The sequence below is a fragment of the Cryptococcus neoformans genome, assembly GCF_000091045.1.
Source record: "Cryptococcus neoformans var. neoformans JEC21 chromosome 4 sequence".
In the NCBI taxonomy this organism is placed as follows: Eukaryota; Fungi; Basidiomycota; class Tremellomycetes; order Tremellales; family Cryptococcaceae; genus Cryptococcus; species Cryptococcus deneoformans.
In genome coordinates this window covers 1649425-1674537 of record NC_006686.1, presented here as the reverse complement: position 1 = coordinate 1674537, position 25113 = coordinate 1649425, and the positions used below count along the sequence as shown (strand labels likewise).

General features: G+C 51.1%; 7 protein-coding genes and 1 pseudogene across 8 annotated transcripts; 3 read left to right on the top strand and 5 right to left on the bottom strand.

Annotated features, from left to right (window-relative positions):
• Position 1: 1 nt before the first annotated feature.
• CND06070 (conserved hypothetical protein) lies at positions 2 to 1906 on the bottom strand. Its single transcript, XM_570656.2, has 5 exons — positions 1611 to 1906; positions 1407 to 1573; positions 1250 to 1367; positions 997 to 1196; positions 2 to 922 (listed from the first exon to the last, which is right to left on the bottom strand). Exons 1-5 carry the CDS (start codon positions 1827 to 1829, stop codon positions 274 to 276), a joined length of 1353 nt encoding a protein of 450 aa, XP_570656.1. The 5' UTR covers positions 1830 to 1906; the 3' UTR covers positions 2 to 273.
• Positions 1907 to 1995: 89 nt separating this feature from the next.
• Positions 1996 to 4758, top strand: CND06060 (histone deacetylation-related protein, putative). The gene is made up of 4 exons (XM_570096.2): positions 1996 to 2297; positions 2342 to 3834; positions 3903 to 4251; positions 4312 to 4758. The coding sequence occupies exons 2-4, from the start codon at positions 3146 to 3148 to the stop codon at positions 4423 to 4425; spliced, it is 1152 nt and encodes a 383-aa protein (XP_570096.2). The 5' UTR covers positions 1996 to 2297; positions 2342 to 3145; the 3' UTR covers positions 4426 to 4758.
• A 196-nt stretch (positions 4759 to 4954) lies between these two features.
• Positions 4955 to 5820, top strand: CND06050 (hypothetical protein). The gene has a single exon (XM_570098.2). It carries the CDS (start codon positions 4982 to 4984, stop codon positions 5687 to 5689), a length of 708 nt encoding a protein of 235 aa, XP_570098.1. The 5' UTR covers positions 4955 to 4981; the 3' UTR covers positions 5690 to 5820.
• On the bottom strand, positions 5798 to 9343 carry CND06040 (hypothetical protein). Its single transcript, XM_024657118.1, has 4 exons — positions 8829 to 9343; positions 7949 to 8706; positions 7812 to 7890; positions 5798 to 7758 (listed from the first exon to the last, which is right to left on the bottom strand). The coding sequence occupies exons 2-4, from the start codon at positions 8691 to 8693 to the stop codon at positions 6030 to 6032; spliced, it is 2553 nt and encodes an 850-aa protein (XP_024512793.1). The 5' UTR covers positions 8694 to 8706; positions 8829 to 9343; the 3' UTR covers positions 5798 to 6029.
• Positions 9344 to 9444: 101 nt separating this feature from the next.
• CND06030 (conserved hypothetical protein) lies at positions 9445 to 12481 on the bottom strand (the record flags this gene model as incomplete). 2 transcript variants are annotated; one of them, XM_570492.2, is made up of 7 exons in its annotated part: positions 9445 to 9659; positions 9719 to 10467; positions 10527 to 10766; positions 10836 to 10942; positions 11001 to 11201; positions 11255 to 11304; positions 11359 to 11923. In XM_570492.2, the coding sequence occupies 7 exons, from the start codon at positions 11921 to 11923 to the stop codon at positions 9538 to 9540; spliced, it is 2034 nt and encodes a 677-aa protein (XP_570492.1). In that variant the 3' UTR covers positions 9445 to 9537. The 2 variants fall into 2 exon arrangements, with proteins under 2 accessions (XP_570492.1, XP_024512741.1); XM_024657117.1 differs by having other exon boundaries at positions 11359 to 11887.
• Positions 12482 to 12619: 138 nt separating this feature from the next.
• Positions 12620 to 14300, top strand: CND06020 (hypothetical protein). The gene is made up of 3 exons (XM_024657116.1): positions 12620 to 12933; positions 13004 to 13038; positions 13095 to 14300. The coding sequence occupies exon 3, from the start codon at positions 13259 to 13261 to the stop codon at positions 14114 to 14116; it is 858 nt and encodes a 285-aa protein (XP_024512748.1). The 5' UTR covers positions 12620 to 12933; positions 13004 to 13038; positions 13095 to 13258; the 3' UTR covers positions 14117 to 14300.
• Positions 14191 to 20855, bottom strand: CND06010 (conserved hypothetical protein). Its single transcript, XM_024657115.1, has 14 exons — positions 20553 to 20855; positions 19560 to 20495; positions 18361 to 19509; positions 18135 to 18305; positions 17768 to 18071; positions 17585 to 17716; positions 17352 to 17533; positions 17039 to 17293; positions 16816 to 16984; positions 16553 to 16761; positions 15202 to 16498; positions 15054 to 15150; positions 14513 to 15000; positions 14191 to 14457 (listed from the first exon to the last, which is right to left on the bottom strand). The coding sequence occupies exons 1-14, from the start codon at positions 20646 to 20648 to the stop codon at positions 14381 to 14383; spliced, it is 5562 nt and encodes a 1853-aa protein (XP_024512740.1). The 5' UTR covers positions 20649 to 20855; the 3' UTR covers positions 14191 to 14380.
• A 1807-nt stretch (positions 20856 to 22662) lies between these two features.
• On the bottom strand, positions 22663 to 24966 carry CND06000 (annotated as a pseudogene).
• Between the last annotated feature and the right edge of the window lie 147 nt (positions 24967 to 25113).

Here is a 25113-nt window from a genome sequence, read left to right as displayed (position 1 = left end):
TGATCGCTTTGAGTTTCATTGCTTTTCTTTGATACATTCTTCGGGGGTATCTCTATTTTCGCGCCTACTTTCCACATGTTTTTCCAAAAAAAAACAAAACAATCCTTCAAAGCTCAAAATCTCAAAGCGAAAGATTGAATAAATCAGACTCTAAAAAAGCATTCTCTATCATCTCACCACCAAGGTTATCCATTTTTCCTTTTTTTCATTTTTCGACTTTTTTTTTTTTGTTTTGGTCAGCGCCCATCCTCGCGCCCACTCATCCCAACTCGATTACTCTCCCTTTTCCTTCTCTTCAGCCTCGACTTCAGCCTGAGCTTGGGAAGCAGATGGTGGCGGTGACGATGACGATGGCTTTTTACCCTTTCCTTTTCCTTTTCCCTTCTTCCCCTGCCCCTGCGGCTGCCCCTGCTGTGGCTGTGGCTGGGTGGGTTGCGTTGAAGCTAGAGGTGCAGATTCAAGCGTGGGGGCGATTGTCGTCGTGGGTTTGGATGGTGAGGTTGCGGTTGCGGTTGAGGGGTTGGCGGTTGAGGGTGAGGGGTTGGCGGCGGGAGCGGGGGTAGGTTCAACTGAAGCAGCGGGGGGAGCGGGAATATCTTTTGCAGCTGCACTCCCTGCTCCGAGTCCGCTTGCATTTTCGGCGGGGACGGCGGCGGGGACGGGAGCAGGCGCGGGAGCAGGGGAAGGGGTAGAAGCGAGCCTTGCATCAAGCGCTTTGAGCGCTAATGCCCTTCTTCGCTCCGCTTCCGCCCTCGCTCCCCCTCCCAGCCCACCGACGCCACTTCCCATACCCGAGGCAGAGGCGGCGGACCCGGGACCGGGGAGAAGACTGTATTCGCCGGCTGGGGCGTCCCATGCTTGGACGAGGTGGATGCGGGTGGCGAGGGTGTACACGTGGTTTGCGACGACCGAGATGTATGGCCTGTGTTTGGCGTGAGCGTTTGCGTGAGTGTTTGCGTGAGCGTTTGCGTGAGCGTTTGATACGAAGAGACCTACCTGACAACAGGGGGGAACCAGTATTGGAATGCAAAGGTCTCGCTCCTATCGCCTCTGAAGAGACCGCCGTCGGGAGAGGGTTTGAAGAAACGGAGGTAGACCCAGGCGACGAAGAATCCGAATTGGATGAGCATAAAGGGGGAGGGGCCGAGGAGGATGACGAGGACGTTGGAGATGAGGAGGTGGATGCCGGGGAGGGACTGTGGCGTAGCACGCGTCAGAAGCCATGGAAGGACAAAATGGAACGACCCACCTTGACACGAAGCTTAATCTTGCCCAGGAGCTGCACTTGATGCTCCGGGATAAGCTGGGTGAACGCGACGAGGAAGCCGACCTGGAGCCCGGTCATGCCGTGGTACGGCAGGCCATACCTACGCACGTGTCAGCTCAAGCGTCTCGTTTGCACGTACAATGCGTCTTCGGATCCAAAGAGGAGCCAGACGATCCAGCTGAAGCCAAAGGCGATGAGGTTGGAGCCGACGACGGTGATGCAGCAGAAGCGGAGGAGCTCGCGTGCGCCCCATACGCGCTCGAGGTACCTGCAGGCGAGGGGGAGGGCGACGGCGGAGACGAGTGCCTGGGGGGTCAGCGCGGGGTGCGGGGGGGGGACGTACGTTGATGAGGCCGAGCTCGACAAAGGCGGCGGTGAGGAGGACCCAGGGATACTTCCAGCTGTGTGCGGGGACGAGGAGGAGCCAGGGGAGGGCGGCGGGGGGGGTGCCGAGGTGGGTGAGGAGGAGGGCGGCGGCGGTGGGGAGGAGGAGGGCGGCGGTGAGTGCGCGGGTGGCGGGGGGGACCGCGTGGAGGAAGGGGAGCAGGGTGATCGACGGCATGGGGATGTTTCGTAGAGTTGATGTTTTAAAGGGCGGTGTTAATTAGGGAATGGGGGGGGGGTGTTAATTACGCTTGGCTACTTTGCTGCTTTCGCGGCGTAACTTCTACCGTACACTCTGCACCATCCCGCGATGCTCCCCCCCGCGCCCCCCCCGCTCCCCGCCCCCCCCGACTCCCCCGTGCAGCTGAGCAGCGTCGAGATCAACATCCTCATCTACCTCTACCTCCAGGAGAGCAACTTTCCCCACACCGCCTTCACCCTCCTCGCAGAGTCCAACCTCCCCGCCACCCCCCTCTTCCAGCACTTCAACCCCGCCTACCCCGCCCCCGCCAAGCCCGCTCGACCCGCCCACAGCGCACCCGCGTTCGGCGCCGCCGCAGGCCGCATACAGCGCGGCGAGCTCGTCCGCAAGCTGTGGAAGGCCGTCCGCTGGGAGCACGTCGAGCGGCACGTCGGCGAGAACGGTGTATGTCCTCCCGCTTCTGCGTATAGCCCGCTGACATTCCGCAGGAACCGCTCTCGCCCGAGTGTCCCAACCCGTTCCACCTCCTCATCCCGCACGTGTGCCCCCCGTCCTGCCCCTCCGCCAGCGCCAACCCGCCCCTCCCGCTCCCCTCCGTCCTCCAGGCCGCCAGCGCCCAGGCCGCGAATGCAGTCGCCCCGCCGCCCAAGCGGCCAGAGCCGTTCCCCCCGCCAGAGGAGAGGGTGAAGGACAAGTCGAGGGGAAAGAGAAAGACCAGACGGCCGAGTTCGTCCCCCGCGCCCGCCCAGCCAGAAGCTCGAAAGGAAAACGAAAAGACACGTAAACGAGCCCGGGTGAGCGATGCAGAGGACGACAAGGCGTCTAAAAAACTGGAGCCGGAGCGCGAGCCGGAGCGTGAGGCACTGCAAGTGCCAAGCACCCAACCGTCCCGCGCAACATCACCCGACAAGTCCCGTCGACCTAGTCCCCGCTCCAAAGTCAACACCAGTGCCAGCACCAGTGCCAAGACCGATGAAATCGGGGTATGGACAGAACACCGAGACGTCGTTTCCAACGTCGCCTGGAATCCCAAAAACGTAGACCTCTTGGCCACAGGCTCGGCAGACGGCTTCGTCAGGCTTTGGGACTTTTTGCCCCTCTCCGCCTCCTCCTCCGCCACCGCCCCGCTCACCCTCCCCTCCCGCCCCACCGGCATCTCCCACAAGGGCATCGAGTCCTCCAAAAAGACCATCACCTCTGTCGCCTGGCACCCCGACGGCACCATCCTCGCCACCGGCTCCCAAGACGGCGTCGGCCGTCTCTTCACCCCGTCCGGCCAGCTGCAGGCCATCATGAGTTATGGAAGAGGCGCCGTCAATGCGATGAAGTGGAGTCCCTCCGGCACCCAGATCCTGGTAGGCAAAGATGATTTCACGGTGTGCAAGTGGATGGACAGGGGCGGGAGTATGGCCATGAAGATGTGTTACGATGCGCATACCAAGGAAGTAAACGACGTCGATTGGCTAGACGACGAAGTCTTTGCGTCCGCCGGCAACGACCATACCATCCACGTCCATCACGGGGACGATAAACGGCCCCGGTTTACTTTTCGCGGACATACGGATGATGTCACACGGATCAAATGGTCGCCCCTTGGCGCGGCAGAGCGGCTGCTGGCCAGTGTTTCGGACGATGGGAATTGTATGATTTGGAAACTACCTTTTTACCCTTCTGCAAGAGGTAAGAGCGCGAGTGTGGGTCTGGGCGGGACAAGATCGCTCTCGCCAATGAAAAAGATGGAACCTCCAAGCGATGAAGACGATTACTTTCACCAACAACCTCAACCTCAATCCCACCCCAACCCCAACCCCAACTCGGCAGACTCGGGCCCAAATGCCCGATCCAACTCCACCTCGGCGATATCCATTGAAAACTGTCTGCACAGACTCAACGTCGTAAGCGGGAGCGAGAATAAACGGATGAGCATGCTCGAGTGGATGCCGGTTGACGATGGAGCGCGGGCGCGGATGATACTCGCTGCGTGAGTCGCGTCGCGTCTTCTTTCGTGGATTGTGCCCAGCGAGCTAACCATGTGTGCGAAAAAAACAGCGGCGGCCAAGACTCCACGATCAAACTGTTCGACGCCCTATCCGGCGAAACACTCCACGTCCTCCCCGGTCTGGAATCCGGTACAGGCTCTTTGGCATTCTCCCCCTTTTCCTTGAACAGCTTGGTTGGTTCTCTTTTCCCCACCACCACCACCACCACCACCGCCGCCGAAAACGGAACAGCCGCGGCCACGGCAGAACGCCTAGGGGTCGGCAAATACGGTCTCCTAGCCGGCGGAGGATGGGATGGCGTACTCCGCATATGGGATGTGGAGACCGGCCGCGTCTTATGGGGCACAGAGGTGGAAGAGGAGGAAGGGAAGCGGATGGTCAGGGAACGGCCCATGATGGTGTGTCGTGTTTCGTCTCGTGATTTATACTAGCATAAGATAATACGCTGACGGGAACAGCTCTCGATGGCTTGGCGAGAAGACGGGAAACACCTCGCGTGCGGGCTGTTCAACAAGACGCTGATGGTGGTGAATGTCATCAAGGCTCTAGAGGCTGGAAAGGAGAAGAATTAGAGAGTAAAGGGTAGGGCGAGAAGCGTCAATCGCTTCTAGTCGTGGCTAGAGTTAACAAGGTTTTTTTATCTCCCGTTTGGTCAACCTCTTTAATCGTTTTTAATTTTTTTACTTTTCATCTTTTAGGATCATTGCGTGGATGGTCTTTTTTACCGGGGGTTAGAGTAAACGTGAGGGATGAATAGGTATATCCGCACAAACCGCGCCCTGCAGCCATTGTTCGTGGAAAAAGGGTTAAAGAGTCTGTTGTCAGCCAGCCCGGGAAAAATGTGAATGCCCGGAAAGTCGGACAAGGAGGAGATTGTGAATGGGAGTTGTCTTGAGACTCGTGACTGTTGTTTCGAACATGGATTGGATCATTCCTTTGGCTATGACTACAAGAAAAGAAGGCCGTTTTTTTGATTCACCGCTCACGAGTTTTCGTTCCAACCGACTCGAGACCCATGTATAAAAAGTGGATGCATCGCCATAAAATACTCTTACACCAACCAAACACACCACTTGGCATACAAATCAACCCCCCCCCCCTGGATTCTTTCAAAAAAAAAAACCTACAATGTCATCCCCCACTAGTAGCCCACCACAGTCTTTCCGCTCTGCAAACTCTCAACGCCGTCCATCCGACACTTCCACTTCCACCGACGACGACACTTTTCACAGCCTCGCTCCTTCATCACCGAGCAACGCGTCTACCACCAACACCGTTATCCTACGCCCTCCTGATCGCTCGTCGCTGGTGGACACCACCACCGACCCCGCGCCCTACTCACTTACTACCATTTCCTTCGGCCAGGGAGACGACAGCAGTTTGCAGAGTGGCGCATCCACACACTCTGGTTATCGTATGGGGTATCACTCCGGCCCTGTCCCCGAGTGGCCGCTAGGAGATAATGAACCTACGAGACCTGCAGCACCGGGATTTAAATATGATGCGACGACGGCGACTAATGATGATACGACGACGGCCACCCGTCCGAGCGCCAGTGCCGGTTCCACTCACACCGATGAAACTTGCAACTCCCAAGATGGTCGGGCAACGAATACTACCCCTCAAGAAGAGGAAACGTTCTCCACGCGTCGTTCTGCTGAAATCCTCAGTGTGGACACCACTGGGATCCCCGTTACGACAATGTCGACCGGATCAACTATCGCTGACGGTCGAGATGAGCTCCGTGTAATCCGTTTGCCAGTCCCGCCCGATACTCCTCCTACTGAAAATTCCAAGTGGAACTGCTTCTCTGACTGTTTCAGTCGTCAGGAATGATTATCCCCGTTTCATAGATCTGTGGACCGCTCAAATCCCAAATAGGATGGAGGCTGGTGCGTTATGGAGAATGGGAATCAAGGATTGGCGTATTGGCTATACGTATACCACCCCATGCATATGATGGAAAACTGAGCAGGTTATGACCAGCTCAAAACTAGAAATTGAAATAAAGAGAAAAATTGTCATTATCGTGAAAATACGTATACTTATTTTTTTCGGAATTTGACATCCCCATTTTGTCCTTTTATAGTCCATCGTTCGCAATGAATGAATGATCCTCTCCCATTGACCTCTTTCCTAAACCCATGGATTGTCCGGAAACAACGTGAGACATTCTTTACGCCCTAGGCGTCTCAATCAATCGCTTCCTCTTCACATTAACACCGTTATCCCTGTTCTCCTTCCCCGACCCCTTTTCTTCCTTCCCGCTCTCGTTCTCTTTCTCCTTGTTCGCATTTTCCCTCACATCCAATAAAGTGATCCCAGGCGTATCGGTCCCTACGATCCCTCTCATCATCCCAGGTGTAGCCGGCGCCAAATGCGTGGGCACCAGACCCAATGAAGCAGCTGCATCACCATTAGTCGGCGAAGAGAGAAGCCATGCGCGCGTGAGTGAAGAAGGGATGTGCGGGGTGAGTGCGGAACGGATAGGTGTAGCGGCCGCGTTGCCCGACCCGGATCGGTTGGAAGAGGAAAAATTGGTAGACAAAGGTCGAAGTGCGGGGCGAGTAACAGGGTTTGAGCCTCCGGAAGGTGCTAGGGCAAACGGAGATGAAGGTGGAGCCTTTCGTTTCCTATGCATAGACGACAGCGGCGAGGGACTGGGCATAGTGCTTTTCTGATTATCACTCACTCTCGACGAGAGGAGTGTTGTCCTCGATCGCGTGGAAAGAGAAGAGATTGAAGTTGGACGGTCCGGCGTATCGTCATTAAGCATGAATGGATCGTCGAGAGCCGGGGCTTGTTCGAAACTGAGGCTTCGCGTGGCTTCTGCACGAGGGTCTTTGAAGGGCTGAATGAATGATTTGGTTCTGGAATGTCGGCTGCGTGCGGGTGATATAATAGGTGGAGCGTCGAGAAGCTTCCAAGCGGGAGGTGCAGGCCGAGTGGTAGGGCGCAAAGGAAGTCTGAAAGTGTCTTCATCCTCGGGAGCGCGAAGTGGAGTGCTATGAAGATTGAGAAGACTCTCAGCGGCCACTTCAGCTTCGAGATCGATATCCTTTTCGGTTTCATCCTCCTTATTATCATCTTCAACCCAATCGTTCGCTTTTTCTTCAGGTTTCCCATTCTCTGTTGTGGTGGCAATCTCGTGCTTCTGCTCTGGCTCCGCAGGAGACTGGTTCGCCTTGGCAATTTGTAAAGGTTCCTCTGTATCTGCTTGCGTCTCTTCTTCTGCAACGTTAAGACTGGGGAAATCTCGTACATGGAAGTATGAAAATTCCATTGGGCTTTGCTGATGCACAGTCTGATGCTGAAGAGTCGATTGAGGCTGAAGTTCATGCTGAATCGGAGGCATATACAAGAACCCCATCTCCTGATCTACCATAGGCACATCAGCAAACGGATAAGGTCTGTACGCATGTTGTTGGCGCAAGAGCTCAAGTTGACGCGTGTAGATGCTGTGATGATAAGAGTTAGGCTGGGTAGCAGCCTGGTAAGGGCTTCGAGGAGAGACGGTAAGGGCAGACATGAGTCCATGTGGAGGAGTAGGCAGCCGCGAAAGGGAGTTACACCGAGGTTTAGCCGAGCCGGTGGAGGCAGAGTCGGAGCCTACTCCTTTCACTTCCATGTCTTCTTCCTGCTGAACTGCCAGAGTTTCGCCTTTTTGTTGAATAGAAGACTCATATTCTCTAATCGCACGGACGCCTTCCAAAATCTCTTCGGGAATGATGACCTTGCCGTACTCTCCATTGAGGAAATCACCGTTCTTCTGAAGCGCAGCGGCGACGCCAGCGGCACCTCGATATTTTGTCGCGACGAGACGCATCCCGCAAGAAGTAACGAGACCTTTGGGACCGAATTGCTCCAGGAATTCGCAGTGTGTCTTTTCAAGCTTGCTTTGCTGACTATAAAAGGGTTGTCAGCCCTCGTCATTCATCATTATCATCGCTATACTCACCGGTTCTTTGAAGCCCAATCACGCTTACTTTTCAGATTCCTCTCCTTAGCGTCGGACTTATTCCTGGGTCGGTTAGGATCTACTACGATAGCCTCCCGTTAGCCATAATCAGGATCAATGCCTTTACAATTGCTCACCACAATCCCATCGACTTCTCCGAGTCTGTACGCTCAATGGTACTCCATGTTTATCCTGCAAATGTCTCCTTGCGACACTCCGCGCATTTTTTCCATCATACGTTTTGGAACACACTCGACAAGTATACATCTCCCACTGGCTGTTATGCCCTCCAAATCCAGGCCTATACTTCTCAGGGGGGTGAAGAATCAAAAGATCATTGACTTCGAGAATTGAACCCGCAGGTGCTGGGAGAAGGCCAGTCTTACGAGCACCTTTGAGTTGGATAGGTGGCTGCGATGGGTTTGGGAAGAACATGAATGTGGCTTCTTCTGATGACGCAGCATCGGTACTGAGAGAAGTGGCGCTGACGACAGACTTGGACCTAGCACGGGTCGCGGGCGTCTTGCCCTTTTCCTTTACGTCCACAGCCGCATTTTGGGGAGCTAGAGCGGGATCAAGAGGCTCGAGTTCATCTTCAAGTTCGTCTTCCTCGGCATCGGGGCCAGCAAAGGCGTCAACAGATATACCAGCCTGGTAGTGTGCTGGAGGGTAAGTGCGAACCGAAGGGTGTACGTGGGAATAAGGGAGTGGGTGTGGGTGAGGATGAACATGGCTGTTGTCGTGATCGGCGGTGCTTGGAGGGTGTATGTGCGACCATTGGCTACTTGGGTGGACGAGACGGCGGTGTTGTGGCTGAGAATGAAACATCTGTGGTTGTTCGACGCCATGGTGGGGAGCATGTGTCCAGGAGTGGGTTGCCATGGTAAGAGTAGGGCTGGATTTAGGGGTAAGCTTGTCCAAAAAGCAAGGTAGGAAGGTAGGAAGAAAGCCGGTCGTAGCTGACAGGACCAAAACCAGACTAGCCTGGTATCACGTAACTCTTAAATTGAGACTCACAATTTGTTAGGAAGGGAAGTATTGAAAGTGTGAGCACACAAAAAATGTCCAAGAGAGTGTGGGGGAGAATGAGAGTACAGGTTGGGAGAATCCGGGGCTGGAGAGTGACTATAAGGTTATAAGGGAGGAAGGAAAAGAGATGGAGGAGAAATGGAGATGAGGAAGATGTTTGTTTGTCGCTTTTTTCGAAACAGGAGACAGCAAGGAGGAGTCAAAGCCACGCGTGTGACTTTGATCGTGGATCAAAGGGAGGGATGTAGAAAGTAACGCACGGGCCTCCATCCTGTGGGTCCACACAACCGCCATCCACATTATGCCATGCTACCAGGGCAGCATCTTCATCCCCATCCCTATGTCATGATGCAACAGTTCACTATGTCAAGGAAGAGATGTGTGTCGTCCTCAGCAGAGGAAAGAGGAGATGCAACAGCCACCCCGGACACCTCGCCGCCCACTATAATTCATGTTCTACCCACTGCGATTTGTGCAAGTCTTCCCAAGGGCTCCTACCACACCTGTTTACTCATATTGAAATGGCGGATAATGATCAACAGCGAATGATCAAGAAGACGAGGTGCTCAGCAAATACACTCTACATTCAAAGGGCCCATAGCAGTATGCATATTCATACAAGTAGAATTAATACAGCTCCGACGACCGAACGATACACCTGGAAATCCAAATAAAAATGTTGCTGCTTTCGTTTTCGTTACTGGCCCAAAGTCTCCTCGAAAAAGTCTATTGACGTTAATCCTTCTCTCGTGGCCTCCATTGTTGAAACTTCCCTCACAGCCTTCTTGGCCGATTGCAACAATTGAACAGGGCCACAGACTGTCATGAAGTCAGCGTACGTCACTATGTACATCAAATTCATTAAAATGATAACTTACCTGAAACATTCATAGACCCGTCAGCCCCCTTCGCATCCTCCTCCACAATCATTCTCAAATCTGCTCTTCCCCTCTTCCACTTAACAATCTCTGCGGCCTCACTCGTCAATCCATATCGACCCACCCCTTGTTCATGCATTCTCTGCGGCTTCGGTAAAAGAATCTCTTCATCTCTACTCTCAACGCTGGGTGTCATAGGGTTATATCTCGCTTCATCCCAATGACGAGGGAAGATGTGAGGAGCAATAGAGGCGAGTCGGTCGGAAATTCCATCAGGAGGTAGTGGCTCGTCCGAAGAGTGAGACTTGGTGACGTAGATATCAACACAGAAATTAACAGTACCAGTATCTTCCGTTGCAGTGTTCAACAAAGGGGCGATCCACTCGATATCCTCTGCGTGACGGATGTGCCATACCAAATGAAGCTTCTTCACCGCTGATTTGCCCTTGAGCGAGTTGGCAAGAATTTGTAAGAAATGAGCAGACGTAAACGTCACACCGGTACCACCCGCAATGAGCAAGACGGTGGAGTAAGAGTCTAGGGAATGCGGGTAACCGTACGGGCCTTCAAGATATACAGGGATGTCGGTGGAGTCATCAGACTCGAGGGCAGTGCGGAGACGTTTGGTAAAGCCAGAGTGGATACGGATAAGGAAAATAGCTTCGTTGGAATTTTCAGTCGGGATGTTGGCGATGGAAAAAGGGTGGCTCTCATGCGGAGACGCAGAGATACTCGGAGCAGAGATAAACCTGTGCACCATCTATTAGTCTCACAACGACACCTATGCTAATGTCGAAATATCACTTACGCATGCTGACCAGCCTTCCAGCTCCAGTTCTCCCTCCTCAATGTAACGCGCATTACATCATGATCTAACAGCTCAATTCTACTCTCGCCCAAGGTCTTGAATTTGCGCGGGTTGAGGAAATTGTTGATGTAGATAACCTTGGCGAAACGGAGGAAACGGTCAAAAGCCCAGATGGCCAAGGCAGGCCATACCCAGTATCCGAGCCGTCTCCAGTGGAACCAAGCTCCAACAAGATACATACTGAGTTTCACGATCAGTCCTTCTTTTAGGTCTAATTCTAAGAAGGGCAAATCTGATGGAGCGACTTACATGGAGAAAAGGATATGGGAGACGATGAAGAACTCGTAAGCTAGTCGTCGTACGATTCGGAAACTGGTAAGCCAGAGCATGGTAAAGCCCGTAAGAGCAGCGATACCCTATGATCTCACTTGTGAGCACATACACAGTCATAATGCCCAGCGTTAATCGACTTACACAGAGAAGATAAGGTCTGAAATCTTTCTTTTCCCAGACTCGGGGAGTCCAGAGTATAGCATGACCCCAGCTGGAAAGGAGACACACTCTGGAACTAGCTCGGTGGATGTAGTTGAGTTTCTGATAAGTAATACCAGTCAGAGATGATATAGGGTTGTTCTTGCTAACAAGCAAAAGAATGATGGGTAGTTGAGAGAAGGACTGGCGAGACGGTTAATCATTTGAATGGCATACTTTTCATCCAAGTGACTTACCATGACACCGAGTTGATTTGCTACATTGTTGTTTCGCATCGGGAACCAAGCTGACCCGCCCATAAGTCACTGAGTTGCGCAAAATATATTACGAAAAGACTCACTCTCGGTCCTATGAAGACAGAAAAAGAGGTAAACCGCCACATAGAGTATCGTCCACATCCCATCCGCCACCGTTTCAGGCATGTAAAGCCACATAGGGAAGCTCCTGAGATACATCGTATTCCTCCAGCCAGCTCCCAAGGCCTTCACTTGCCTCGTCATCCAATTACCTTCAGCCCGTCCTTCATTCATTTCCGTTTCATTATCATCCTCATCTCCGCTCACGGCCTTGTACCGAACCACTTGCCGCTTGAGCCCTTCGCGCTTCCGCCGTCTATGTTTGATGAATCTGATGATGTTAAGCATGATGAGAAGGATGATGGTAGCTGATATCCAGCCCCAGGAATACCGAGAGGCGTAGTAATGGTATTTCGGGGCTTTGGTAAAGTGTCCGTCCTTGCCAGCCGTGCCGTTACCGTGGCCACCTACTGGAAGGGTAGAGTTAATGGGTAGCGTAGAGTTGATGGGGAACGGGGTACTCGTTGTGGGTTCGGGGAAAGAGGTGTTGCTGGTAGGGGTGGGGAGGGGCATAGTGAACCGTGTCTGACCGCCATCATAGTAATCCATCTTAGCGCGCGTTCTTCTCGGGGTGTTATTCCGTTATCAGATAAAGAGAAAAGTGTGATATGTGGGAAAAGTCGTCTATCTATAGTAGCTCAACCAGCGGCAAACTCATTCTTCCTCCAGATAAATAAATGGTGAAAAGGAGAGCGCAGTAGAATGAGCCAATACGACGACTCCAACATGAAAGAGCCAAGTTGAACGCAGAAGACAGAGAGACATTTGTATTTAGAACTCACCTGCAAAAGCTCTAATACATAATGACTGTGCCTTTACGCAGCTTTGTCTTTTCCATTGGACGTTTCGGCTTCTTTGACTTTCCGGCTTCTGGCCTTGATTCTCTTCCTCTGTCGTTTTGCGTCCACGTTGACTTGTTGCGCAATAAAAATCCCTATTGCACAGCTGTTTGGTGGTCCGATGACCCGATCGGATGTCTAATCTGATTAGACAGCGGAGGAAAGGATGGACGCTCTTTGATCGTGATTTGTCCAGAAGATTTTGATTTTTCGGCCGGACAAAGATGTTGGAGATGAACGAATGACGGATGATGTTTTTTGTGTAAAAGCGCAAACCGCCGATTAAGCGGGACGACCGCGGCGACTTATCAGATATGGGCCAAGTTCAGGGACCGGGAAATTTCGGATTCTCAGAGGACTTTGCCACATGTGGCATCATCATTCCGCGGGCGCTCGTCGGCGCCTAAATTGTTGTTGGGCTAGCTAGCCTATTTTCCTCTTTCCGCCCTCCACTTGTCCTTCTTTCCCGGTAAAAGAAAGCTCTTTGGAAGTTGAGGAATTGGCTCACAGAACGCATATTTGTAAGAAACAGCCTGTATCAGAGACTGCTGCTAAGGGATTTTAACGGCATCGACCAGCAGATTTGCCGTTTGCTTTTTGGTTGCTTGGTGTTTGGTGCTTCGTGTCCGCCACGACGACTAATCCCGTCGCTCATCTCCGATACCTCCACTCTTTTCTCACCGCCAAGAGGTCAGCAACGAGACATTTTCGGCCTTATTTGTTTGTTCAACTCTCACCTTGTTTAGGCATCATCCGAGCGCAGTGTAAACTGATGTCAAGCATTGCCCAGCATCTCGAAAATCACGCTTGACTGGGATGAAGCTGGCAAGTTGAACGGCCGACATCGAACCTCGTCCCCGCCTGACACTGTTTGCCTTCAGCGACTCGTTACTTTTCGCTTCCCCAACCAGTAGTCAATCGACGCGCATTGCTTGGCATCACATATCAGCCTTACTAGTGGCTTGCTCATCGTCTCGTTCTGCTTTGTCCGTCAGCATTCGGCGCCCGTAATTTCCTATCTTCCAATCCGTAGTCAAGTATCACGATGCCGACCACAGACTTTTGGTCACCTTTCTACTGGCAGACCAGGTTCTCGACCGAAAACAACTTTGAATGGCTTGTCCCTTCCCCAACACTCATTCCTCTTGTCCACGAAATTCTCCTTTCCTTCCCCTCCTCATCCGCATTTCTCGCCCAAAAATTCAGCCAGGAAGGCGATGGTCAAGAGGATGAGCCACCGAAAGTGACTATCCTTCACGTTGGGTGCGGCTCTTCAACACTCGGTACCCAGCTTCAAGCGTACCTCGATGGTCAACCGCAATCCCCCAGCCATGCGGGAGGAGGGAGGATTTACCAGGTCTACGATGCAGATTATGTCAAACCGCCTGCGTCCATCATGTCCGCTAAAGAAGAAGCGAAAGTACCATTTAAATTAGTCGACCTACTATCGACCGAATCCTTACTCTCCAATCTCCCTCATCAAGAAGGACCTATCCCTTCTGATGATATCGCCAAAGCGATAGAAGAAGAGCAGAAGTGGGACTTGATCCTCGACAAGTCTACCTGTGATGCTATCTCTACTGGCCCCCAACTGTCCCCGCCCCCCTTTTCCGCTGGTCAAACCGAGCAAGCTCCAGCCGATCCGGTAGAAAGAATGACGTTTAACTTAAGCAAAGTGGTGAAGAAAGGCGGGAAATGGGTGAGCATTTCGTACTCTCCCATTCGGTACAGCTTCCTCTCGGATATTGGCAATGATGGCAAGTACGGCTGGAAGGTTGTGAGGAAGGAGATGGTGGCTATGACTTCGATCCCCGAAGGTAGGCGGATACGAGATGGTGATCAGGAGCGGATAGTGTACGAACCTGAGACAGGCGTGTGGATGTATGTCCTAGAGAGGGCCTAAAGACAAACGAGATCATTATCATCATTTAGCGTAGTCACAGCGCATAATAGGCATCAGACAAGACAGACGTGAACAACGGTGCAAAAATCCATCACAAATAAGAAAAAGACAAAACGTCATCACAGATAAGAAGGAGACAAAACATCACTAGAAAATGCTAAATATGCTATATGCAAAATTTCAAAACTATGCTTTTTGTTCAATATCATAAATAAGCGCGCATAAGCGCGCAACCTTCCACGCTCTCCTCGCATCATGTACATCTTACAGTGGTAAGCCGTCAGGTCCAAGGGCAATCTTGACCTTTTTCTTAGCTGGGGGCTTTGACGCTGCAAGAGGTTCTACAAAATGCTGTGTTAGCATGTGCTCTTTTTATCTACTGAAAGATTAGCTCACCTTCGTTGCCCGCGATCACTCTTTCCAAAGCGGCGGCAGCAGCTGCAGCCTGAGCCTTCTTTCCCATACCCTTCTTATGACTCCTTTTTTCGCCCGGTACCGGAAATGTTACCGCTGCAGCCGCTTTCGCCTTCCCTTTCCCTTTGCTCTCCTCCTCCGCACCTAAACCTTCCTCTTCTTCCGCATTCGCTCTCGCCGCCGCCGCGGCGTTGAAGAATCCATCATCGCCCTCACCATCATCCAATACCAGACCGTCTCCAAACTGTGACCTGCGGCCGTTGGGAATAATGGTAGGAGCAATATAACCGTGAGCTTCTGCTTGCTTGCGCTTGGCAACAGACTCGGCCAGCTCTTCATCATCCATAAACAAGGATACGATCTCAGATGGTTTGGCGACGTCAGAAACAGATTTGGTGCCGACGACAACATCCTGGATGTCCTTCTTGCCTCGGGCCATTTGAAGGATACGTTCTTCGATCGTGCCACGACTAAATAGAGTGTTAGCACCGATCCTACTATGATTAGAACCAAAGCGACGTACGCCACGAGACGGTAAACAGTGACCTGTTTGGTTTGACCAACTCGGTGAGCTCGGTCCATGGCTTGGGCATCACTCGAGGGGTTCCAGTCATGATCGTCTGTTTACAATCAGTATTTTTTTCAGTAACCACTGGCCAATCTAAACTTACAGAAAATTACAGTGTCCGCAGCGGTTAAGTTGATACCTAAACCACCGGCCCTGGTACTCAGACAGAACACAAAGATATCTGGATTCGTCTGCCAACTGGTCACCATATCTCTTCTCTCCGCGATCGGGGACGAACCATCCAGTCTCAAGTACTTGTACTGCCTGAAGATGAGGTATTCTTCAATTAAGTCCATCATCTTTGTCATTTGGAAATAAAGAAGGACCCGATGACCACCGGCCTTGAGTTCACGAAGAAGCGAATCAAGACGAGCAAGCTTGGCAGAGTCAACGATGAGACGCTTTGTGGGAGGAATATGAAGAGGTGAGACGGGTGTTTGAGAGGATGCGGATGATGGGATGAGACCTGTAAGAGGCACGCTGGGGGCAATGCGAGAAAATTGTTCGGCAGCCAAGGGATCATGAAGCTCTGAAGGGGCAAGGCCATAGAGGGTAGAGTGAGCGAGAGGCTGATTGAGGATGCGGTCTTGAGCATTGAGAAATGATCGGTTAGATGCAATAGGTTTGACAATAGGCGCAATGGCGTAGTCACCAATACACCTCGCATCGTCGCGTGAAAGATACGACTCATCCCACACTCTCCGGCTGATCTCTCGAAGAGACACTTGTCCAGGCTGTGTTAAGACTGGAATGACTGAAGGTACCCTGAACCCCTTCTTGACAGAAGCTGCAAACTCGGAATCATCGACGAACCTTCCCTCCTCTGTCCATCGCCTTTCTTTCTCAGCTCCCTCAAGTAGCTGCACGAGAACAGGCGACTTGGCGCTCCTGCTCGTTTCTCCAGGCGAAGAACCAACTAATTTGACAAAACCGAATTCGGCGTCGGCGCACTTGGTACGCTCATTTATCCATTCAGGAGTCCAGATGTTTAAGAGATTTTGCAAAATCTTCGTATCGCTGCCTGCGAGACTCTGTTCTCCAGGAATATCCAATTTGCCGCCATCTGTCCATAATATTCGCGGTATTTGCACTTCGATCGCGTTCCTTGCCGAGTCGGGCAAGTACATGCCATCTCCTTCCCTAGCAAGATTTCCTGATTGTGAGAACTCGCCAAAAACAAAAGGTGAAACAACGTCCGCCCGTTCGAAAAGATCGGGGTGATTACACACTTTTCGGAACTGCATGACGAGGTTGACCAATGAACGCATGTTCTTGGGATTGCCATTGTCCGTGTTGTTTTCGGCAGTCGCCAAAAGGTCAGTGATAGAGACACGTTGCCGGAGGGCTTTATAGATCTCGCGTTGTCGTTGACTCAAGTCGACAAGCAAGTCGATTTCAATCTACATCTTCATCAGCCACTGGGACATTAACCAGGGGGATTGATAGGGACGTACCTTGTCACCCAACTCCTTTTGCACATGTTTCTTCACTCTTCGCAACATGAACGGCTTCAAGATCATATGCAACCTCTTCAGCTGTTCAGGTTTGAGGTTACCAGTGACACCACCTGACGAACTCTCGATATCCTTGGAGAACCATTCGGCGAACTCTTCGTGCGAATCAAAAAGCTGAGGCATGATAAAGTGCAGAAGGGCCCAGAGTTCTGCACTACAGTCAGCATGCGCTGCATTTCTATCCTTTCCGGAAGATGACTCACCGTGCATTGAGTTTTGAATAGGTGTTCCAGTCAACAACAACCTGTTCCTACAATGCAGACTCAAAAGAGACTTCCATCTAGCCGAGGAAGAAGACTTGATGGCCTGGGCTTCATCAAGAATCATGTACTGCCATTTCATACCTTGGAGATACTTCTCATCTTGTACAGCCTAATTGTTCCGTCAACATTACTCCCATGTTTCAGTTACGGTACGAAAACTCACCAGTTGGTAAGAAGTAATCAAAATATGGAAAGGCGAGTCTTCGCTAAACGTCTGATTCTTCCTACTCCAAATTTTTCTCAGCGTCTCACGATCCTTAGGTGAACCCCAGTACGGTAGAGCCTTGAGCCTGGGGACGAATCGCGCGAGTTCTTGCTGCCAGTTGTGAAGAGTTGATGCGGGGGCAATGACGAGGAAGGGACCCCAAAGATTATGGTGTTCGGCGAGATACGCAAGAAGGGAGATAGATTGTATGGTCTTAACGTAACAATGTCAGCTTAAAGCCCTTTGGCCTAAGATCACTCAGGCTACTCACTTTACCCAAACCCATTTCATCAGCCAAGATACCATTGATACCTTGCTCATACAAGTTCCCTAACCACGTCAAACCCTTGAGCTGGTATTCCTTCAACTGAGCCATAAGCATCTTGGGTTGGGTTATGGTGACACTGTTCTCGCCGAGAGATGGGTTCTGGAAATTGAGCTCATCGCCATCCACTGCATTACCGTTAAAAGAGTCCCCAATGACGGAAAATGGGCGATACGTACTAGTATCGTCCCCAGGTAGGGGCGCACCTCTACCAACGATAGAATCGTCAAACGCTCTCGCCTTATCTCTAGCTGCCTGAATAGCTGCCTGCGCACCCCTTGCCGCATGTTTCCGGAGGTTCTCCTCGTCATCTACCATAGGTATTAGCCACATCCACTTATTATACGAAAGACATCACTCACCTTCATCGTAATCAAGATCTGGCAAAGGCTCGCCGTCTTCCCCAATGGCAATCTCTTCCATCCCCCTCTTCTCCTCCTCTTCCACATCCATGCCCTCCGCAGCTTCGGCTTCCTTGGTCTTAATCTTCTTTCCGATGAAATGCGAGTAGAGTTCAGTTTGGGTGAGAAGAAAGTTGAGTTTGCGAGATTGACGCTTGGTTTCTCGAGCTTCTTCTTCAGCCTTGGCACGCTCAAGAGCTTCACGTTCAGCCTTTTTACGCGCAATAACTTCATCTTTTTCGTTTTTCCTCCAAAATGCCGCAAGCTGCAAGGATGGTCAATGATGAGATCTGGGCTGGACTATTCGGCGAATGGGCGGATGACTTACCTCCTTGACAATTCGCTTCGCCTTTGCAGCACCCTCCTTGTTAACTTTACCACTCTGCCTCTGCATCGTCTTTTGGTTTCTCTGCCCGAAGGCATTACGAACGCAGGCCTGAGCACGTCGCTGAGCAATTTGCTTCATTGACTGATCATAACCCTGAAAAACTCGATATATCTACACTAACATTAGTTGATCATTCAACAAACCATATCCGGGAATTTGCACTTACCCTAGGCACATCCCGAACTATGTTGCTCCAAGCCTGCTTCTGGAGATCCTCCACCAATTCATGCCTGATCTTCGCCTCGTTCTCCGACACTCCTCGCGGGTCATGCGTGTTAGGCGCATACTCGTGCTTGATTTCTTCTTGAACTTCCTCTGCCGGGCCTGGACCAACGCCGAAAGTATCGTCAGAAGGCCCAGCGAGGGATGCTTTGCTGGTGCGAGAAGCGAGAGCCTCGGCTTTCTTGACCAACTCCTTTTCAGGTTTGGTAGGTCGCGTCCACCGACCTTTACCCACACCGGGTTCTTTTGTCTTGCTATTCTTCTTCTTTGGAGGTGCAGAGGCGGCAGGTAAGGTATCCAAGGCGTTGCTCTCACCCACGCTGCCTGCTCGACTATGCTCATCCTCAATCTCGTCAAGTAACACCGAGTCAGAAGGTCGATGTTCATTATATTCATCTTCAGCGTCAGCGAATCTTGGAGACTCGGCACCGGGCTCTTCCAGCTTACGACGCTTAACCTTTTTACCCTTCTTTGCAATTGAATCATCCAAGAGAGCAGCTATGTCCGCTTCAGCCTCTTCGTCGGCCACACTACCTGCAACACTACCGGCAGTGGTCGACTGAGCTTTGCCAGGTGTTGTCTCCTTCTTCTTATCAATGCCTCGAATCTTCCTCCAACCCTTGGCTGGACCAGGCTTTCGACGAACAGTCCCATCCTTGTTCGTAGGAAGGACTCCGCCATTCTCGGCAGCCTGAGCAGCTTTCTCGCGCATCCACATCTCATCCTGGACAGCCTTGACGTCATCTTCAGTCAAGCCTTCGACATCCCCAGCTTCGCATTTTGCAATGACTTCTGCCCGAGTGAGACCGGAAGGATAGACGATAGTAGACGGGGAAGGAGGGTTTGCAGGATCGATAGGACCGTTCATACCGTAGATATGATGCTTGCTCTCAGATTTCTCGGCTTCGGCGGCAGCATTCGGTGAGCCAGGAGGAGACGAAGCCAGACCCAGCAGTTCATCATCAAGATTGAGCTTGCGAGACTTGCGTTTCTTCTTGTTGGTCGGTGTTGCAATGTCACCATTGATTTTACGAACTTTGATGGATTCATCCTGCGTTTGGGGAAGAGAAGGCTCTCCCACACCATTTCTTACCTAGTACAAATATTAGTCAAAGTTCATATTGCAATAAAGAAAACACATACCTGACACGAAGCAGCCCATTGTGCAATCGCACGGACCTCATCTTCCCGCTTACTTTGATACCTGATCAAGCCATCCTCCCATACATCCTCATTACCCACAAGAAAGTCATTGGGTCGGATAACTTTTGTACGCTTCCGCACGACTTTCAAAAGCGGAGGTGCAATGGGCGCGGAAGGAGACCGAGCCCTGTCAGCCATACGGCCTATTTCTGAAGGCGGTGGGGGTAACTGTCGTGGCAATGGTGGGACATCAATATCCCGTCTGTAGCGATCGATAGGCAGTCTTTCGGTGTCTTCATCCGTCGGGTACAATTCGCTAGGAGAAGGCGGTTCACTGATATAGTCTTTGCCATTCCTACTCGGCATGACTCTAGATTGGTCTGCAGACGGCCCATACATTTGAGACCGAGGAAACGAGGAATGCGGTATCCTGCGCGGGTCATCCATCAGCTCGGACCCAGGACGCCTGGCTGCAAACTCCATATCGCGCTTTCGCCTGTATTCGAGTGCCTCTGCCTCACGCCTAGCCTCTTCTGCGGTTCTCATTTCTTCCCGCATACGAGCGTAGGCAATAGCAGGATCTTCCTTTGGTTGACCATAAAGTGAAGCAGAATACGACGAAGGTGAGTGATGGGTCGGAGGATGTTGAGGTAAGACGGGGGATCGATATCTATAATCGGATGCAGTTGGGGAAGGATGCGTTGAAGGCTGCACATAAGATGTTCGAGGTGGGGGATAAGAGTACCGTCTGTCATCCATGGCACCCATATATCCTGGATCAGTAGTTGACGAAGGATAATATGCCGACGGATGGGGATGACGCTCAGCATAGGCTGCAGGTGGCGGCGTTATACGACGGGGAGGTGATGGGGAATCGTTTACCAATGCCGAAAGCGACATGCGGGATGATGGTTGTGGGTGTAGTGGCGGAGAACGCTTAGCCATCACCTTATCAGCATAGATTATCAAAAATATTATTGTATGGACTCTCACCTCGACAATTCTGTCCATCAACGCGACAGGGCTCTTACTGGCACTGTGGTGCCGGGTATGGCTATAGCGACGCCTTGAATCATGGTGGTCGGCCATACTGGCGGGTGGAAAGGCTCCGTGGGCTGTGGAGCTGGCTTTGCTATGCGTGAGGTTTGGGGAGGTTTTTAGCGTGGTGTATCCGGGAGTAATGATGGGAGGGTCGGGTGGAGGATATTATGGATGGAGGATGGGGGATGGGGATGGAAAGGGGAATGAGAAAAAGGGGGGGTAAAAGTGTGCTTTGTTCATTCATGCGTGGGTGCCCTGTAATGCATCTGACCCCCGTTGTTTCCCCGCCATTCTCAAACGACGTTTTGCGGCCGTTGCGTTTCGAGAGTGGCTGAGCGAATCGCGAATCCAAACGGCGGCAACATCCATTCACCTCCAATAATCACGTCTGCCACAATCGCCAGCCCACTTTTTTTAATCATGTTTCTCCTGCCTTTTTCATGTGCACGCATCATATATCATTGTTTTTCCAACAACACAGACCGGTCTGAATGCATAGAAGCCAACTCGTACAGGAGCAAGCGAAAGGCTGTGGCTCCTTTGAAGAAACCGCTCACCCACACCGACGTTATCGGGAAGGAAACTATTTAAGGTCGCAGTCCGCACGAAAAGACGCATTTGGGGTTATTTATGGGCCAAGTAAAACCTCAACATACCATATTTTTAATCGGACGAAGGTCCGATGATAATCACTTTCTTTCAACGGAATCAGACTTGTAATGATGACATTGCCTAATATTTGGGCTTATGTTCTCGATCTTGTGCTCTTTTGGACCAAATTATTCAGGAACGCTGTCAACCTTCCGCCGCCCCAAACGACAACTCAATCTCCACCACCAATTAAGACACGTCATTTTCATCTCCTTACTACTTCTTACTTTTTTTCCTTTCTTCTCCTCCTCCTCCACGCATCTACTACCAATAATCCACTTTGGGCTGTCACCTACGCATTGCAAACTGTGTTATTGATGGGGAGAGCGGAAACAATGGGTCATTCTGCACAATATTTTACAGACGACTTTGTCATATGCCACATGTCAAAAGGTTTATGCGGCAAAGCCGGCAGGGGGGGACATCGAATCGCAGAATTAATTAAGATACGTAGCATCATAAAATAAAATGATGAGAATCGCGAGAGCTATCTGAACTCTGTTCCTAAAAATGCTCGCCGCCACCGTTTATTACCTTTCGATTTTTCCGTCATCCGTCCGTCGCTTTTTCGTTATTCTGGCCATTTTCGGCACTTTCTTTCATTCCGATTTGCCACCCTTTGTCCCATCCCTGTCTTTCCTCAGCTCAGATCTTCTCCCTTTCCTCTTTCTCTGTCGGCATTAGCCAATCGCAGACGTTTTTCAAAGACGTAACATATTTCGGGTTTTGAAGACATCCCGCCGTCAGCATGTTAAATTCGATGTCGATTCCATAACCCGCAACGCTTTGCAACATATCTTGATTCCATTCCACTTGCATTATTATTACGCGTAACCTGCAATCTTTGTTTTGTTGTACCGCCTCCTTGTCTTCGGATCCTAACCCTCCTGGCGTGATAACTGAGATAAACAGTGACTTGGTAGTAGTTGCTTCCGCTGGCACGCAGCATCAGTAAAGCAAACCTGCGCATACATGGTATAAAATGTTCTCCGTAGCAGTTGCGCATGCATTAGCACTCCTCGTCTAACTGCTGAACCTAGCAAGTCATGGAGCGAAAGAAGCTAGCAACTGATCTGTAATCCATTGCTGCAATGCTGTCGTTATCTTCCTTCTCTCAACGGTGTGGTCAAATGCAAATGAGCGCTCTAACAGACTGGGACGATATCTTCCCACCTGGAGTTTTCACGCAATCCGTCCACTCTGATGAATATTTCTATCAAGCATAATGAAAAAGGGTATAAATTGGGGCAAAATGAAGTTCGTTTACTCCACTGCAGCATCGCTTTTCTTTTGAGAGCGATACTCCCCTACCTTCCTCACAGCTCTCGCGCTGCATACCGTCTTCACAACAGCCTTCGCAGTTCTTACAGTATCATTCCATTTCGTCCATAACTGGTCAAGATATATATTCCGTTCATAACTGGTCAAGGTATAAATTCCATCCATCCGGCTGATAAAATTGTCCAGTAAACGATTAAAACGCAAGGAAATGAGCACAAAAAAAGATATTATGGGTTCTAAACCATACAACACAGTTTCGGATCCTCCCATCCTCCATCGTCAACACTCGGCGCACAACAGATAATATTCGGAAACCCGACACTAGACAAGATGAAAGTATAAATGATCAGACGGGAAGATAAATATTCACTCTCCGACTCCATCTCGACCCTTGACCCATCCGGGATCCACAAAGAATCATCTCCCCAATTCGAGATCCGCTGGCCAAAGAGTCCTCAAGCCGCTCCCCCTTTACAGGTTTCTCCAAATGCTTGGGGCTGGGGCTGGTATTAGGCTTAGGCTTAGGCTTAGGCTTAGGGGCCGCGGTATCCCTTATTTCTTCTTCTTCCTTCTCTTTGTTTTCTGCCTCTTCTCCTTCCTCTAAGTCATCAATTGCTTTCCTCTTTGCGCCCTTCTCTCTCTTCCACCCCTTCTCTCTCTCCCACTCCGTGATTCCCTCCACTCCACCCTCACTGTCCTTCCCATCGCCGGATGATAAGAATCTTCCCCGCTTACTCTGCTTTTTCTGTTTTCCCCCCTCATTCTTTTCATTCTCCTCTTTTGCCCTCTCCAACATGCCCAACTTTCTCAATTTGCTAGCCCTCTTCCTAGAGCTTATCTTATTCGGTTCTATAGGCCTTCTGTGACCGTGCTTTAGCTGGTATGTGTGGCATGTATCGCATAATTGCTTTCGCGTTTTGTTCTTAGTGGGGATGGTGTCTGGGGAATTGGGTGAAGGGGTGAGGTGGTAAGGAAGTGAAGTAGGATCGGACGGGCGGTGAACCGGGGAGATGGGGAGGAGGGATGAAGGGAGTTTGAGGTGACGTGGGTGGAGACCTTGCATACCCCATGGAAAGGAAAGGGATGGGATAGGAGACGGCAATGGTGGGCAAGGCGGGCAAGCAAGGCCGAGGTACGAAGGAGGGCAAGCAGCGAGAGCGGTTTGTCAGCTTGGTGCCTCTAAATTTCATCTGGCATTCTGGACCGAGGACGGACAGAGGACTTGGTGAAGATGAGGGAGGAGATCGGAAGGTGAACGGCGAAGGTAAAAGCAAAAAGAAGGATATGGTGGCAGGGAGAGTGTGAAGAAGAAATCAGCACATACGAGTTTCCCAGCATCAAATGCTGATTCCCACCACATAGTAAACACTTTTGTACAAGTGCATTGATAACATTTTAGACGGACCTGGTGTGGCGTGATTCGTTTTTTCGACCCCGATGGTCAGCACGTCTCCAGTCATTCAACTGTCCTTTCCTTTCTTCTTTGTGGAGGGCAAAAAAAGCAAATGGGCTCAAGACACAAGGGATGAGGGGTGAGAGCTAAATCATACACCTTTTTTCAAACTCGACGGTCCAACTGGCGTTAGGGTATGAGACTCGAGAAGAGTGGTGGGATAGATAAGGAGGTCTGGACAATCGTAATGTGAGGTTGTGAGAAAGCTCAGATATTGCGGCCCCATTGCGCATCTTCCGGTAAACCGAGGTGCGCCCAAGCTTCTTTATACTCGGGATGCACACCCACTGCCCATCGTGTCAGCTTTTCTGCCCTAATACCGAAGAAGAATGACTTGCAGAGAGCTTCAAGAATCACACAAGTCCTGTATTCTGCCCACTTCCACATTTCTCCGATATCCAACAGTTTTCTTTTTGCCCTACAAAACAATGATTCTTCGTCCAGCTTCGGATGTTCTAGATCGTAAGTGTTACAGCCGAGACGGAGATGATGACACCCACGAGCGAATAGTGCTAGATGAAGACATGGTGTCCAGCACGAGCCATTACTTGCTGTAAGCGCCGGAGACATATATTCTACAAATCCGTTTAATTCTTCCTCTGTGAACAATGCGGTTTCGTGTGTGAGCGCAGACTCAAGTAGTATAGCATGGAAGTACTACGATGTATCGGGGAGCAGGCCGCTAGGGAAGCGGGATCGCTGGGGGTTCTGGGAGAGGTTAGCGTTTTGTACGGAATGTGGCTCAGCCGTAAGGTCAAGGCGGATGGTGACAGTGGTGGGGGAGTCAGACAGCGCAGGAGGGGGTGATCAGGGTGGGGAAGGGGGAATAGCTGTATTGAGTCAGCTCGTGCGCAAGGGGGGAAACGAAGCGGGGAAGAAACCCACGTGCGGCGTAGAACGGCGATGGTGGGGGAATGGGGGACTGCAAGGGGAGGGTAAAGTTTATGCATGGGATCATAAAGATGTGACGTGAGCTATTTTCTGGTACGCTGGAACAATCAACAGGTGAGCCGAGACGCAACTGGCTGGAACCTTCGCACAGACCACCGAGAACAAACGCACAAATCAAGGAACCGATTTGCCCTGGAATATTACAGATTTACTTAATTACTGACGCGATTTGTCATT

Bases quoted from the DNA above. Each gene is read 5' to 3' on its own strand.
- CND06070 (XM_570656.2), bottom strand. From the start codon at position 1,829: ATGCCGTCGATCACCCTGCTCCCCTTCCTCCACGCGGTCCCCCCCGCC. The intron at 1,197-1,249 runs GTGGGTCGTTCC...GCTACGCCACAG, and splicing joins AGATTAAGCTTCGTGTCAAG to TCCCTCCCCGGCATCCACCT. The intron at 923-996 runs GTAGGTCTCTTC...CGCCAAACACAG, and splicing joins TGGTTCCCCCCTGTTGTCAG to GCCATACATCTCGGTCGTCG.
- CND06060 (XM_570096.2), top strand. From the start codon at position 3,146: ATGAGTTATGGAAGAGGCGCCGTCAATGCGATGAAGTGGAGTCCCTCC. The intron at 3,835-3,902 runs GTGAGTCGCGTC...CGAAAAAAACAG, and splicing joins GCGCGGATGATACTCGCTGC to CGGCGGCCAAGACTCCACGA. The intron at 4,252-4,311 runs GTGTGTCGTGTT...TGACGGGAACAG, and splicing joins TCAGGGAACGGCCCATGATG to CTCTCGATGGCTTGGCGAGA.
- CND06050 (XM_570098.2), top strand. From the start codon at position 4,982: ATGTCATCCCCCACTAGTAGCCCACCACAGTCTTTCCGCTCTGCAAAC.
- CND06040 (XM_024657118.1), bottom strand. From the start codon at position 8,693: ATGGCAACCCACTCCTGGACACATGCTCCCCACCATGGCGTCGAACAA. The intron at 7,891-7,948 runs GTGAGCAATTGT...CTATCGTAGTAG, and splicing joins GAGAAGTCGATGGGATTGTG to ATCCTAACCGACCCAGGAAT. The intron at 7,759-7,811 runs GTGAGTATAGCG...ACCCTTTTATAG, and splicing joins GATTGGGCTTCAAAGAACCG to TCAGCAAAGCAAGCTTGAAA.
- CND06020 (XM_024657116.1), top strand. From the start codon at position 13,259: ATGCCGACCACAGACTTTTGGTCACCTTTCTACTGGCAGACCAGGTTC.
- CND06010 (XM_024657115.1), bottom strand. From the start codon at position 20,648: ATGGCCGACCACCATGATTCAAGGCGTCGCTATAGCCATACCCGGCAC. The intron at 20,496-20,552 runs GTGAGAGTCCAT...GTGATGGCTAAG, and splicing joins TGATGGACAGAATTGTCGAG to CGTTCTCCGCCACTACACCC. The intron at 18,306-18,360 runs GTAAGTGCAAAT...ATGTTAGTGTAG, and splicing joins TAGTTCGGGATGTGCCTAGG to ATATATCGAGTTTTTCAGGG.